General features: G+C 32.9%; 1 protein-coding gene across 1 annotated transcript; it reads right to left on the reverse strand.

Annotated features, from left to right (window-relative positions):
- Positions 1–7,228: 7,228 nt before the first annotated feature.
- LOC140821283 (cytochrome P450 81Q32-like) lies at positions 7,229–9,037 on the reverse strand. The gene is made up of 2 exons (XM_073181724.1): positions 8,115–9,037; positions 7,229–8,005 (listed from the first exon to the last, which is right to left on the reverse strand). The coding sequence occupies exons 1-2, from the start codon at positions 8,985–8,987 to the stop codon at positions 7,388–7,390; spliced, it is 1,491 nt and encodes a 496-aa protein (XP_073037825.1). The 5' UTR covers positions 8,988–9,037; the 3' UTR covers positions 7,229–7,387.
- Between the last annotated feature and the right edge of the window lie 3,960 nt (positions 9,038–12,997).

Below are 12,997 nucleotides of genomic sequence, written 5' to 3' on the forward strand. Positions count from 1 at the left end.
CTTGTATTTATCGGAGAATATCCTCCTCGTGCGTTTTCTTTATTTTTACAAATACTTGTACTTGTTGTTTATCCGTTACTTTGTATTGCAATATTTATTAACTAATAAAATGCATCGTAATTTTTTTTAGTACCACCATGTCAAATTTAACAAAGCTCGAATTTATTGCGCTCGACATCACGGGAAAGAATTATATGCCATGGACTCTAGATGTAGAAATGCATCTTGAGTCATTGGGTCTAAGCGAGACCATTAAAGAAAATGGCATATGCACGTCACAAGAAAAGGCAAGAGCCATGATATTTTTGCGTCGACATCTCGACGATGGATTGAAATGTGAATATCTGACTGAAAAAAATCCCATGGCTTTGTGGAAGGGATTAAAAGAAAGATTTGAACATATAAGGGAAGTTATACTTCCGACCGCCCGGGATGAATGAAACACACTGAGATTCCAAGATTTTAAAAAAGTCAGTGATTACAATTCGGCGATGTATAGAATAATCTCGCAATTAAAATTTTGTGGACATGAGGTCACAGAATCTGAGATGCTTGAAAAAACATTTTCCACATTTCATGCATCAAATATTACTCTACAACAACAATATAGAGTACGTGGATTTGCGAGATATTCTGAGCTCATCGCCTGTCTTCTTGTGGCGGAAAAGAACAACGAGCTATTAATGAGAAATCATCAGTCCCGACCCACTGGATCAACAGCATTTCCAGAAGTAAATGCTGTAAGTAAAAATGAATTTATACCTGGAAACCAAAATCAATTTCAAAGACAAGGTTTTGGTCGAGGTCGAGGTCGAGGTCGAGGTCGTGGACGTGGACGTGGACGTGGACGTGGAATTGGTCGTGGTCGTGGACGCGGCCGTGGTTTTGAAAATAATAGAGATAGTTATAACTCATCTCAAAAGAGCGTCCCAAACCATCCACAGAAAAGACATCATGAGAATACAAGTGTTAATGAGAATCACTCAAAAAGATATGAAAGTTCTTGTTACAGATGTGGTACTCCATGACATTGGTCCAAAGTTTGTCGAGCCCCTGAGCACCTTTGTAAACTTTATAAAGAATCATTAAAGGGGAAAGAAAAGGAGACCAACTTCACTGAACGCAGTGACCGTTTGAGTGATTCAACTCATCTTGATGCTGGTGATTTTATGAATGATTTCTCTGGAAATGATCAACATGTTGGTGGGATAGAAATGAACAATTTTGATGCTGCAGATTTTCTCAATGATTTTTCTGAAAATGAACAATATAGTGGTAGAATATAAATGTACAATAATTTGTTTTCATGTATTCATATAATAATGTTTTATTGTACAATTATGATATGTGTTATATTTATATATGTATTGTCAGTAATTTTATTTCATTGCATATTTTTTTGAAGTTCAAATATGGAAAATGCTATGAGCAAAGCTGAAGTTTGCATACCCGATAGTGGTACAATGCACACTATCCTCCGAGATAAAAGATATTTCTTGGAACTAAAACCAACAAAAACAACGGTGAACACAATATCAGGTCCTGTAGACTTGATTAAAGGATGTGGTAAAGCACAATTTTTGTTACCTAATGGTACAAAATTTTTGATCAATGATGCTTTATATTCACCCCAATCGAAAAGAAATTTGTTGAGTTTTAATGATATATATTCCCATGGGTATGATACTCAAACAATGAATGAAGGGAATGAGAAATATATGTGTCTTATCACATATAAATCAGGAAAGAAATATGTGATTGAAAAACTATCAATGCTCCCTACTGGATTGCATTATACACATATAAGTCCCATTGAATCAAACATGGTAGTTGATAATTCCTCGATATTAACCAATTGGCATGATCGATTGGGACATCTTGGTTCAACAATGATGCGAAGAATTATAGAAAATACACATGGTCATCCACTGAAAGACCAGAAGATCTTTCAGAATAATAAGTTTCAATGTAAAGCATGTTCTCTTGGAAAACTTATTATAAGACCATCACCAGTCAAAATCCAAACTGAATCACCAATGTTTCTTGAACGTATTCAGGGTGATATTTGTGGACCAATCCATCCACCATGTGGACCATTCAGATACTTTATGGTATTGATTGATGCCTCCAGCAGATGGTCACATGTATGTTTATTGTCAACTCGAAATGTTGCATTTGCAAGATTACTTGCTCAAATAATAAAATTGAGGAATCAATTTCCCGATTATACAATCAAGAAAATTAGACTTGATAATGCTGGTGAATTTACTTCCCAGACTTTCAATGATTATTGTATGTCTATGAGAATCATTGTTGAGCATCCTGTTGCTCATGTACATACACAGAATGGATTGGCTGAATCATTGATTAAACGTCTGCAAATGATTGCTAGACCAATGATTATGAAAACAAAGCTCCCTATTTCTATATGGAGACATGCAATTTTACACGCTGCTTCATTAATTCGCATCAGACCAAGTGCATATCATAAATACTCCCCATTGCAGCTTGCATTTGGTAAAGAACCAGACATTTCTCATCTGAGAATTTTTGGATGTATGGTGTATGTGCCTATTGCACCACCACAACGAAAGAAAATGGGACCTCAAAGAAAGGTTGGAATTTATATCGGTTATGATAGTCCATCAATTATTCGATATCTTGAACCTCAGACATGAGATGTGTTCACAGCACGTTTTGCTGATTGTCATTTTAATGAGGAAATCTTCCCAATGTTAGGGGGAGAACAAAAACATACCGAAAAAGAAATTACATTGTATGTATCATCATTGTTACATCTGGATCCCTGAACAAAACAATGTGAAAAAGATGTACAACAAATTATACACTTGCAAAGAATAGCAAATCAAATACCAGATGCATTTGCAGACACAAAAAGGGTAACTAAATCATATATAAATGCTGCAAATGCCCCTGCTCGAATTGAAATTCCAAAGAAACAAATGGAAGATACTCATGATGTCATTAAACGCCTGAAGCGTAGAAGGCCAGTCGGTTCCAAGGATAAAAATCCTCGAAAAAGAAAATTCATAGAGAAACATGATGATCACAAAATAGAGAATGTTGTTCCTGAAGAAACACATGATGATGAAAATGTTCTGTCAGAACCACAAACTGACGAGAATCATGAAATCTCTATCAATTACATTAATACTGAAAAAATATGGAACCGAAAAGATATAGATGAAATTGATGATATATTTTCTTATAATGTGGCAATCGACATCATAAATGATAATGAAGATCATGAACCAAAATCTTTTGGTGAATGTAAAAATCGGCAGGACTGGATAAAATGGAAAGAAGCCATCCAGGTTGAATTGGATTCGCTAAATAAACGTAATGTTTTTGGACCTATAGTCCTTACACCTGAAGGTGTAAAACCTGTTGGATACAAATGGGTTTTTATTCGAAAGCGAAATGAGAAAAATGAAATAGTAAGATATAAAGCTCGACTTGTTGCATAGGGTTTTTCTCAAAGGCCTGGAATTGATTATGAAGAAACGTATTCTCCTGTGATGGATGCAATTACGTTTCGGTATTTGATTAGCTTGGCGGTATCTGAAAATTTAGAAATGCGTCTTATGGATGTTGTTACAGCTTACTTATATGGATCACTTGATAGTAATATATATATGAAAATCCCTGAAGGATTTAAGATGCCTGAAGCACAAAGTTCAAAACCCAGGGAATGTTATTCAGTGAAATTACAAAGATCATTATATGGGTTAAAGCAATCAGGTCGAATGTGGTATAATCGACTAAGTGATCACTTGATGAAAAAGGGATATGTAAATAATTCAATATGCCCTTGTGTTTTCATTAAGAAAACAACATCCGGATGCGTAATTATTGCTGTATATGTTGATGATTTAAACATCATTGGAACGAATAAGGAAATTCAAGAAGTTGTGTCATACTTGAAGGAAGAATTTGAAATGAAGGATCTTGGAAAAACCAAGTATTGTCTGGGTTTACAAATTGAACAAAAAGAATGTGGAATGTTTGTTCACCAGACAAATTATACAGAAAAGATCCTTAAACGTTTTAATATGGATAAAGCAAATCCTTTAAGTACTCCAATGGTTGTTAGATCATTAAACATAGAAAAGGATCCATTCCGTCCATGTGAAGATGATGAAGATATTCTTGGTCCAGAAGTACCATATCTAAGTGCCATCGGTGCCCTTATGTACCTTACAAATTGTACAAGGCCTGATATATCTTTTGCCGTAAATCTGTTGGCAAGATTTAGCACATATCCAACAAAGAGACACTGGAACGGAATTAAACATATATTCCGTTATCTACGAGGAACGACAGACTTGAGACTTTTGTATTCAAAAGATGCTAATTCAAGTATGATTGGTTATGCTGATGCTGGATACTTATCTGATCCACACAAGGCACGTTCCCAAACTGGATATGTATTTACTCGTGGAGGCACTGCAATTTCTTGGCGTTCACAGAAACAAACGCTCGTAACTACTTCATCAAATCATGCTGAGATTATTGCACTACATGAAGCAAGTCGTGAATGTGTGTGGTTAAAATCAATGACCCAACATATCCAAATCTCATGCGGATTATCATTCGATGAGAAACCTGTGATACTATATGAAGATAATGCTGCATGTGTTGCTCAAATGAAAGAAGGATACATAAAAAGCGACAGAACTAAACATATTCCTCCTAAGTTCTTCGCATTCACCAAGGAGCTTGAGAAGAATAAATGTATTGATGTTCGTCACATTCAATCAAGTGAAAACTCATCAGATCTCTTCACAAAGGCACTTCCTACGTCAATATTCAGAAAGCACATATATAATATTGGGATGCGCAATCTACGAAATTTGTGAAGAATTGTTCATGTCAACATCAGGGGGAGTTTACGTGACTGCACTCTTTTTCCCTTACTATGGTTTTTATCCCAATGGGTTTTTCCAAGTAAGGTTTTTAACGAGGCAGTACAAAACACGTAATGAAGACATCATCGTATCATGATCATCATCACAAGGGGGAGTGTTGAAATATTATTTAAAATGTGAAAAATATTTGTGTTGAAAATGTGAATGTTGAATGTTGAAAAATAGGTGTTGAATATTGAAAATTAGTGTGTGATGATGTAGGTAATGATGTATTTTATTTTTGGATTATGTGTAAAGATTTCCTGTAAATAGATCTCTCATTTGTGAAGAAAATCACAATTGAGTAGAGAGAAAAATATTATAAAGTGTGTAGTTTGGTAAATTTTGAGAGTTTGAGATTTTTACTTTTTACCATAAATTTTTACTTTTTCACAACACATTTAATATTTATGAAATAAAATTTTTCGGGGTTTTTACTTTTTCCTAGCAAATTACATCGATGTATATATAAACTTTGAGTAGTTTTTTGTTTTGACAAGTGAATGCATGCGCAATGAAATTTGTTGAATTCAACTCGACTTTATGAATTTGAGCTGATAGACTGCACGTTGGCCCAAGTTGTCAATTTCACCTCGTGGCTACGCCACCCCTCAGAAGGCGTGTCTTAAAATTTAAAAGTCATATATGGAATTTTTTATGAGAAAAATATTTAGAGTAGACATTTTGTGAGATGGTCTCATAAATTTTTATCCGAGAGCTGGTCAATCCTGTCGATATTCACAATAAAAAGTAATATTCTTAGCATAAAAAGTAATATTTTTTCATAGATGATCTAAATAAGATATCTGTCTCATAACATACGACCCGTGAGACCGTCTCACACAAGTTTTTGTTAAATATTTAATGCATATTTTGTAGGGATGTGAAAATTTATTTTGAAGTGAAAAAATCATAAATTCTAAAAAAAAAGAAACCGAACAAAAAACAGATTTTTTAATTATTTTGGATTTAAATGTTAAAAACCAAGTTTGTATGATTTGGTTCGTATTACACATGTCAACCAAAACGATCGGAAAAAACTGAGGTCTAATTATATCGAGATTGTGGAAAAACTCCCACGAATATTAACTCCTCATTTCTTTAAATTTTTACAGTACATGCACTTGAAAACATGTTAATGACTAATTTAATAATTGTCCAAACTGAATAAAACAGAACTGTTTTAGAAATTTAGAGTACCCAATATTTTTTAAAACAAATTCTTCTTTATAAGGTGCTGAAACATCTATCCACATATGAATTTTCGATGCTTTTGTCCCCGATGTTATCTTATCATAACCAGTTAATCACCCCACCCTAAAAAATAAAAATAAAAAATTGAATACGTCTCAATTGAGATAAATTTCATTTTCCATCCAGGTTTCTTGAAACCAAAGCAGTTTTGATCTCTCTTATTTATGTTTTCTTTAGTTTTTAGTGATAAGTTATCATCGGACTAAAAGTGTCTAAAATTTTTATGTCAAGCAATACGATTTTGAGCCAAAATCGCAAGGACGAGCGATATAATTTTGATTTACGCCTCTCTCTAGTGATTTTATTCCGAAGAATTACAAATCAAATCTAATTTTGCATCTGTGAGTCGACATGACTTGCGACCAACCAAGTCCAAATTCTAGCCACACATACCGATATTATTTTTCTCTTTTCAGAATTCTAGATAAACTTTAGAAAATTCTTCTAATTCATTTTCGTGGTGAGTTTATCATAATTCTTAACTAATATTATTCGATTATTTGGCTAAACTGATTTTCACCAATTTAATTCCTGGTCAACATATTGATAGAAAAATTTCAAATGCAGAGAGTGACAGAAATTTGGATAAAATTTCTCCATTCATGCACCTAACACCTATGGACAAATTTTTTGTACATTCCTTTTTTTGCGGCAGAAAAAATTGAACAGTAGGCGAAGAGGATGATATATTTGACTATGAAGCTGAATCTGATGTGTTGATGTCATCGTAAAATTGGCTTTTGTTGGAAGATTTTTTTTTATAGATCGTGAGATCAACTTCGGGCTATGAAGACCCGAATGACGAATATATGGCAACCGGGCAAAGGGCGAACCCTAGTTAGGTCGTGATCATCAGCCATATGTCTCAGAGGAGAGAGTTGGCTCAATTTAAAGAGCTCGCGACCATTCTTGGTACTTGCATCAAGTCATCCAGCCGGCCAGGTAACCAACATCTCATAGATGCATTGGGCTGAGGTGCAAAAATATGATCACATGGCAGGAATGAGGAAATGGATACGTTTGGGGCATCATGTTTCAATTCCATGTACAAAAAATAAGATCCAACATAATATAAACCTCCTGAGAATTATTTCAAATTTATTATTTTATTTTACAAAAACAGACGATCCTAAGTTCAACAGGGCATGCAAATGGAGTAACTTCATGACCTGTAAGAACCCTTTTGGACACCTCAACCACTCATTTCAAGCAGCTGACGAGAAAACATTGTGCAGCACTTCGCGTGCTTTGCATTCCGCCTCAAGCGGTATAGCTTTGGGCATGGATATCCCTATCCCCTCATTCAAATCCACCATTTCCTCGCTTATTCTTTGCCACTCAAGACATTGAACAAGTGACCCTAAGGTCAATCCCACAACCCGTTGCGCCAGACCACTTCCTGGACACGACCTCCGGCCCATCCCAAAAGGCAGCAGTTTCGCGGGTCCAATCTCTTTGCCTTCAAACCTCTCGGGCTTGAAGCTTGCAGGATCATCCCAAGTCATGGGGTCTCTATGGATGGCCCACGCATTTACAAGCAAGATTGTTCCTTTAGGTATGTCGTATCCCCCGATCTTGCAATCGTCGGATGATTCATGTGGTACTAATAATGGTGCTGCGGGGAACAACCGAAATGTCTCGGAGATTATGTTTTGAAGATATGGTAGCTTGGGTACTTCTGATTCATCGATGAGGCGATTACTTCCCACGAAGCTGTCCAATTCAGCTTTAGCTTTCTCTAGCTTTTCTGGATGGTTGAGCAAAGAAGACATAGCCCATTCTATGGTTATTGATGTTGTGTCGGTTCCACCAAGTAGCATCACCTGAAAACGGAAAAAAATCATGAATATTCCTTAACAAGGGTAGATTTACTAGATTTAAATCATTTAATCTCATGTGGTTCCGTTTTAGGGAAATTGAACGCTAGCTCACCAATATAATGCCTTTGATTATTGAATCCGTGTAGTACTCGGGCTGTGACTCTTGCAGATCAAGAAAATGGCCAATCATGGTGGTCTTGATTTTATCACGGCGGTGCCCATCAATCAATCCTTGTAAGAAGGCATCCATTTCCTTACCCATCCTTTGCATACCTTTTACTTTACCGTTATAGTCTATCCATTTCAACACCGGAAAAAAATCGGCAGCATTCGATATACCACCGTACATAAAAGCCTTTTTAATAAGCTCTCGGTACTCCTTCGCCTGTTCATCATCCTCGGATACACCGAAATACCTCTTGCCCGCCACCATTCTCATGATCATATTGAAGGACAACTCAGACAACAGGGACTTGAGTTCCACTCTGCCAAAATCATGATGCGACTTTTGATAGAGCTTCCGCAGAAGAATCTTGATTTCATCTTGTCGTATGGACTGAAAAACGTTCAAGCGGGCCGAGGAGAATATCTCGATTGTAGTGAGGCGCCGGAGATTGCGCCAGTGCTCGCCGTATGGGCAAGTTGTTAGGCCTGTGTAGTTGTAGCCGATGTATTTGCCAATGATTAGCCGAGGCCTGTTGGCTAACACGATGTCGTTCTTGGTGAAGCATTCCTCTGCGGCGGTTGGGGACGAGACCACCACCACGAGGCGGTTTCCAAAGCGAAGGGAGAAGATGGGGCCTAAACTTTCTGAGAATTTATGGTAGATTCGATGCATAGGCGGCCTGAGGAGGTGGAGGTGGCCTATTACAGGAAAAGCAGGCACCGGACTCGGTGGGAGTTTTCGGTTTCTTGATTTTGATGGGAAGATCAGTGCCAAAAGAAGGAAGAGCGGAAGGAGGGCGTAGAACCAGGTTGCATCCATGGCTGATTCGTTTCTCTCCTGTATGAATACCTCCACAATATGCAAGAGTTATCTTTTTTTTTTTTTAATTATAAAGATAAGGAGGTCCCATTATTGTCATTCACGGGCAATTTTATCAAGGACACGTGTCTTTCTTGAAGGCCTTGTCTTTTGTATTTTTTGACAGATTAATTTTAAAAACAAAACACGCAATTATCTAATCTTGATTTTTTTTATAATTATGGTATTAGTTTGATCGAAAAATTGGTCTTCATTCTTCAGTCGTCGATTTTTTTTGTGTTCAGTCTCTGGGTATTTTTTTTATTACCACATTTCCACATGAAGTATACCACATTTTGTATGATATAATACCACAATTTTGTGGGTAAGGAGTGAATCCAAAAAAATATTTTCATTGAAAATTTTTCACCAACTTCCTCTAATTTGATAGACTATATATATAATTAATATATATATGTGTGTGTGAGACTTGAATTTTCATTTGTCTTTTATTAATTGTTTGTTTTAAATGTCTCCATTTATCTAATTATTTGGGCTTAAAATATGTGTGATTATTAGTATATATTTGTTCTTTTTTATGCCTATCAATATTACAATATGTTATTTTTTATCCAATGATTTAATTTTTTTTATTTATCTTTTCATTATGTAAATTAAATTAGTTAAAGTTTAAAAATAATTCATTTTTGAATTATGAATTTTCTTTGATGTCATATTAATTATTTTTTCGTGTCCTCGTTAATTAGTTAATGCATCGTTTATTTGGTTTTTCTTTACACTTTATCTTTATTTTCATTGCTTGTTTTTAAGATAAGGCTCGATTTATGAGTTTAAATGAAATTTATTTGTAACCAACATTTTTTTTTTGGTTTAACTTATAAATTACTTGAATAAAACATGGTAACAAATAATAATTGTGATATGTCTTTTTAAAATGTTGATACTAATATCTTTATTTAACTGAGGACTATTAGCCATAAATTATAAGTTTAAATAAAAGTTATATGACTTTTACATTTATATATTATTTGAATAAAACATGATAAAAATCATTGTGATATGCTTTTTTAGCGTTTATAATTTTCTGCTCTCTTTATTCTACTTGTAGCCTGTTTGATCATTTAACTTTGCTTATAACAAATAATAATTCATTGTATTAGAAAAATACGTCATTTTTCGTGTATTCGTACAGCTACTCAACCGTTCTGTTAAAACCAAAAAAACAAGGCTGACAAAATAATATTTTATGTTACATGTTACAAATTCCTAATAATTTGTTTTATCATATAACTTTCTATTAAATAATAATTTGTCTTTAAACCATGATTTTTTTTTTGCATATATTAAATATAAATAAAATAGACTCGCGCAAAATAATATCTTATATTACATAAAAAAATTTCAAGTAAAAAAATGATTAATAATTTATAAATATAGTTATATGACAAAATAATAAAGGCTAAATTTTTTACAGTCGATTAATGGAATGAAGTTATACAACAATTTCTTCCTATAAGTTATATATTATATAGACATGTATCAATGAATTAATTACTAATTAATTCATTAAATTGAATATAAAGTTTCAGTCAATATTTTTTGAATCAATACGTCAATAATTTTATATGCTGATAGATTGTTATAATAGTATGAACTTTTTATTTTATCAAATATAAGTGTTTAATAAATTAAAGATGACGAATATATTAGAAAAATTCAGTAGCAATGATTATCACTTTACATAAAATAGAATAACAACTAACACCGTTGTAAATAAAAAAATTACAGAGAATTGATTGTTCAAAAAATGTAATAATTGAGGACTATAATAAAATGTATGCATTGTAGAGATAATATATATACAAATAATAAAAGAAAATGATACGATAAAAATAGATCTTACAAAAAATTGAGTGTTCCAGATATTTTTTAAAAAATTGAACAAATTTTTTTTATTTTTTTTTATCTAAATTAGTTGGTATAAGTAATCAACTTGAATTGTCAAAATTTACAATACTATTGTCATTTTCTTTTGTTGAATTAAATAATTTTTTTTTTGAATTCTAATCATCCATCCAACATATGTTTCTGAAACAAGGCGTGACCACGGCTTGTGACTGCTATGCTGCTCTTTATGACTGCATATAGAGCTCGAAAATTATGATAAAAATATCATATTTTAAGAGTCCTAATTGTGATATTTAATTTATTTAAGAGTTTTGGAGAAAAAGCTTTATTAGTGAGATAAAGAAAGATTTGATATAGTTTTATTCCATAAAAACACAAGTAACGATAGATTAAGCATGTTGTTCTCTCATAACATATTTAGTCTAAATAAATCGATGAAATTAGATTTATCAATTGCAATTATCTCGATTGTTGATTTCAGGATTAATTGTTTTCACAAAGCGAAAATGCAAATTTTAATCAATGTTCAATGGTATTGTGTTCATTTAGTTACTGATAAGTTTTGACTCGATTCTAGGTTTAATCAATTAAATTAAGAAAACACAAGGATTTAATGGGTATCCATATATTTCCAAAGTTAATTGCTTGGAATTACATAAATAATTTGTTAGCCAATAATCAGTGTTAAAATTGAATAGTTGAACTCTATTGAATCAGAGAACTCAGTAAGATTGAATTTTTTACTTCGTTAATCATTTCTTTGCTGTTATTTAATTCTTGTTTTGAGTTATTATTATTTTGTATTACTTTCTAATTTTAATTTTATTATTTTATTTTTTCTTATCCAATAAAAAACCATATTATTTATTTTTTCTCGAAAGAAATAATCTTCTGTTCTTTGTGGATTCAACCATACTCATTATTATAATCATTTTGTTTGGAGAATATAAGTTTAAATTTGGAGGATTAACAATAGCACATCAGTACTTTCTTTGTGTAGATTTTTGACATGATGAGAAGAACTCAGGTGACTTGAGTTGAATTATGATTACTCTTGACAAAGTAACATGAGTTCGAGTACCCAGACCTTATATAATATGTACTATGAGATTTCATGATCAAGTAAAATGAGCTCTTTCGAAATTTGTTGGAGTCAAATTACCTCTTTTATTTGTTCGTCTCATTCTCTTTTGTTTTGAAGTATGGACAATTTTTTTTTTTGATTGATCGATCGATCTTGTAATCGAAAATATTTCTCTTTTTCAATAAATTATCAAAGTTTTCATCGTAAAAAAAAAAAAAAAAAAAAAAGAGCTCAGCTGGCCTGATATATATGGCCTATGAGTACTTTGGATTTGGTAGAGGATGAACTCAGGTCATTTGGAATAATCACGACTATTGTTGCCTCATTAGGAAGGAAAATGAGGCCTACACGTTAAGGTAAAGACACACTTGGTGACGAATGCAGTGAGCTAAGCACGGAACCTTCGAAGAAATGACCTCTTTTGCAAAACCTAGATGGTCCTCCGCAGCCCTAAATCCGAAAATCGAACTTCGCCTGTAGACCAGATATGACGTATTACTGTCACGTTACTACATATGATTGTTACTATCATATCATATTTTCAATTTTTTTTACTCATTTTCATCCAAAAAGAAACAAATCTATTTAATATCAACACTTAGCAGTACACATTTGAGTACTAAAAAATAATATATTGATATCAAATCTGAAATAGTTGGTATCTAAAATATCATATCTGTTATATATTTTCAATAAAAGACAAATGAGCCCAAAAAGTGTATAAACATTTTTTGTGATTAAAAACTAGAAACACATATTTTTTCTAATAATAACTTAATACAAACTTAAATTTAAGTTTAAAATTTAGTGCAAATTTACGTAATATATTCTCCCGCTTTCAATTTTTTTATATCTTTTTGTCGCCAGATTCATCGTGTCTGCCATTTATTTGTTTTTTGTTTTTAAATATTTGTATATAATAAATAGTGTTTAATAACCAATGAGTGGCATGTTTTCAAGCTTATCCATCCAGTTGACATGATATTAATATAAGATGCTTTTTCGTCTAACGTTATGC

The sequence above is a fragment of the Primulina eburnea genome, unplaced genomic scaffold (assembly GCF_022965805.1).
Source record: "Primulina eburnea isolate SZY01 unplaced genomic scaffold, ASM2296580v1 ctg507_ERROPOS390280, whole genome shotgun sequence".
Taxonomy (NCBI): domain Eukaryota; kingdom Viridiplantae; phylum Streptophyta; class Magnoliopsida; order Lamiales; family Gesneriaceae; genus Primulina; species Primulina eburnea.

Bases quoted from the DNA above. Each gene is read 5' to 3' on its own strand.
- LOC140821283 (XM_073181724.1), bottom strand. From the start codon at position 8,987: ATGGATGCAACCTGGTTCTACGCCCTCCTTCCGCTCTTCCTTCTTTTG. The intron at 8,006-8,114 runs GTGAGCTAGCGT...TTCCGTTTTCAG, and splicing joins TAATCAAAGGCATTATATTG to GTGATGCTACTTGGTGGAAC.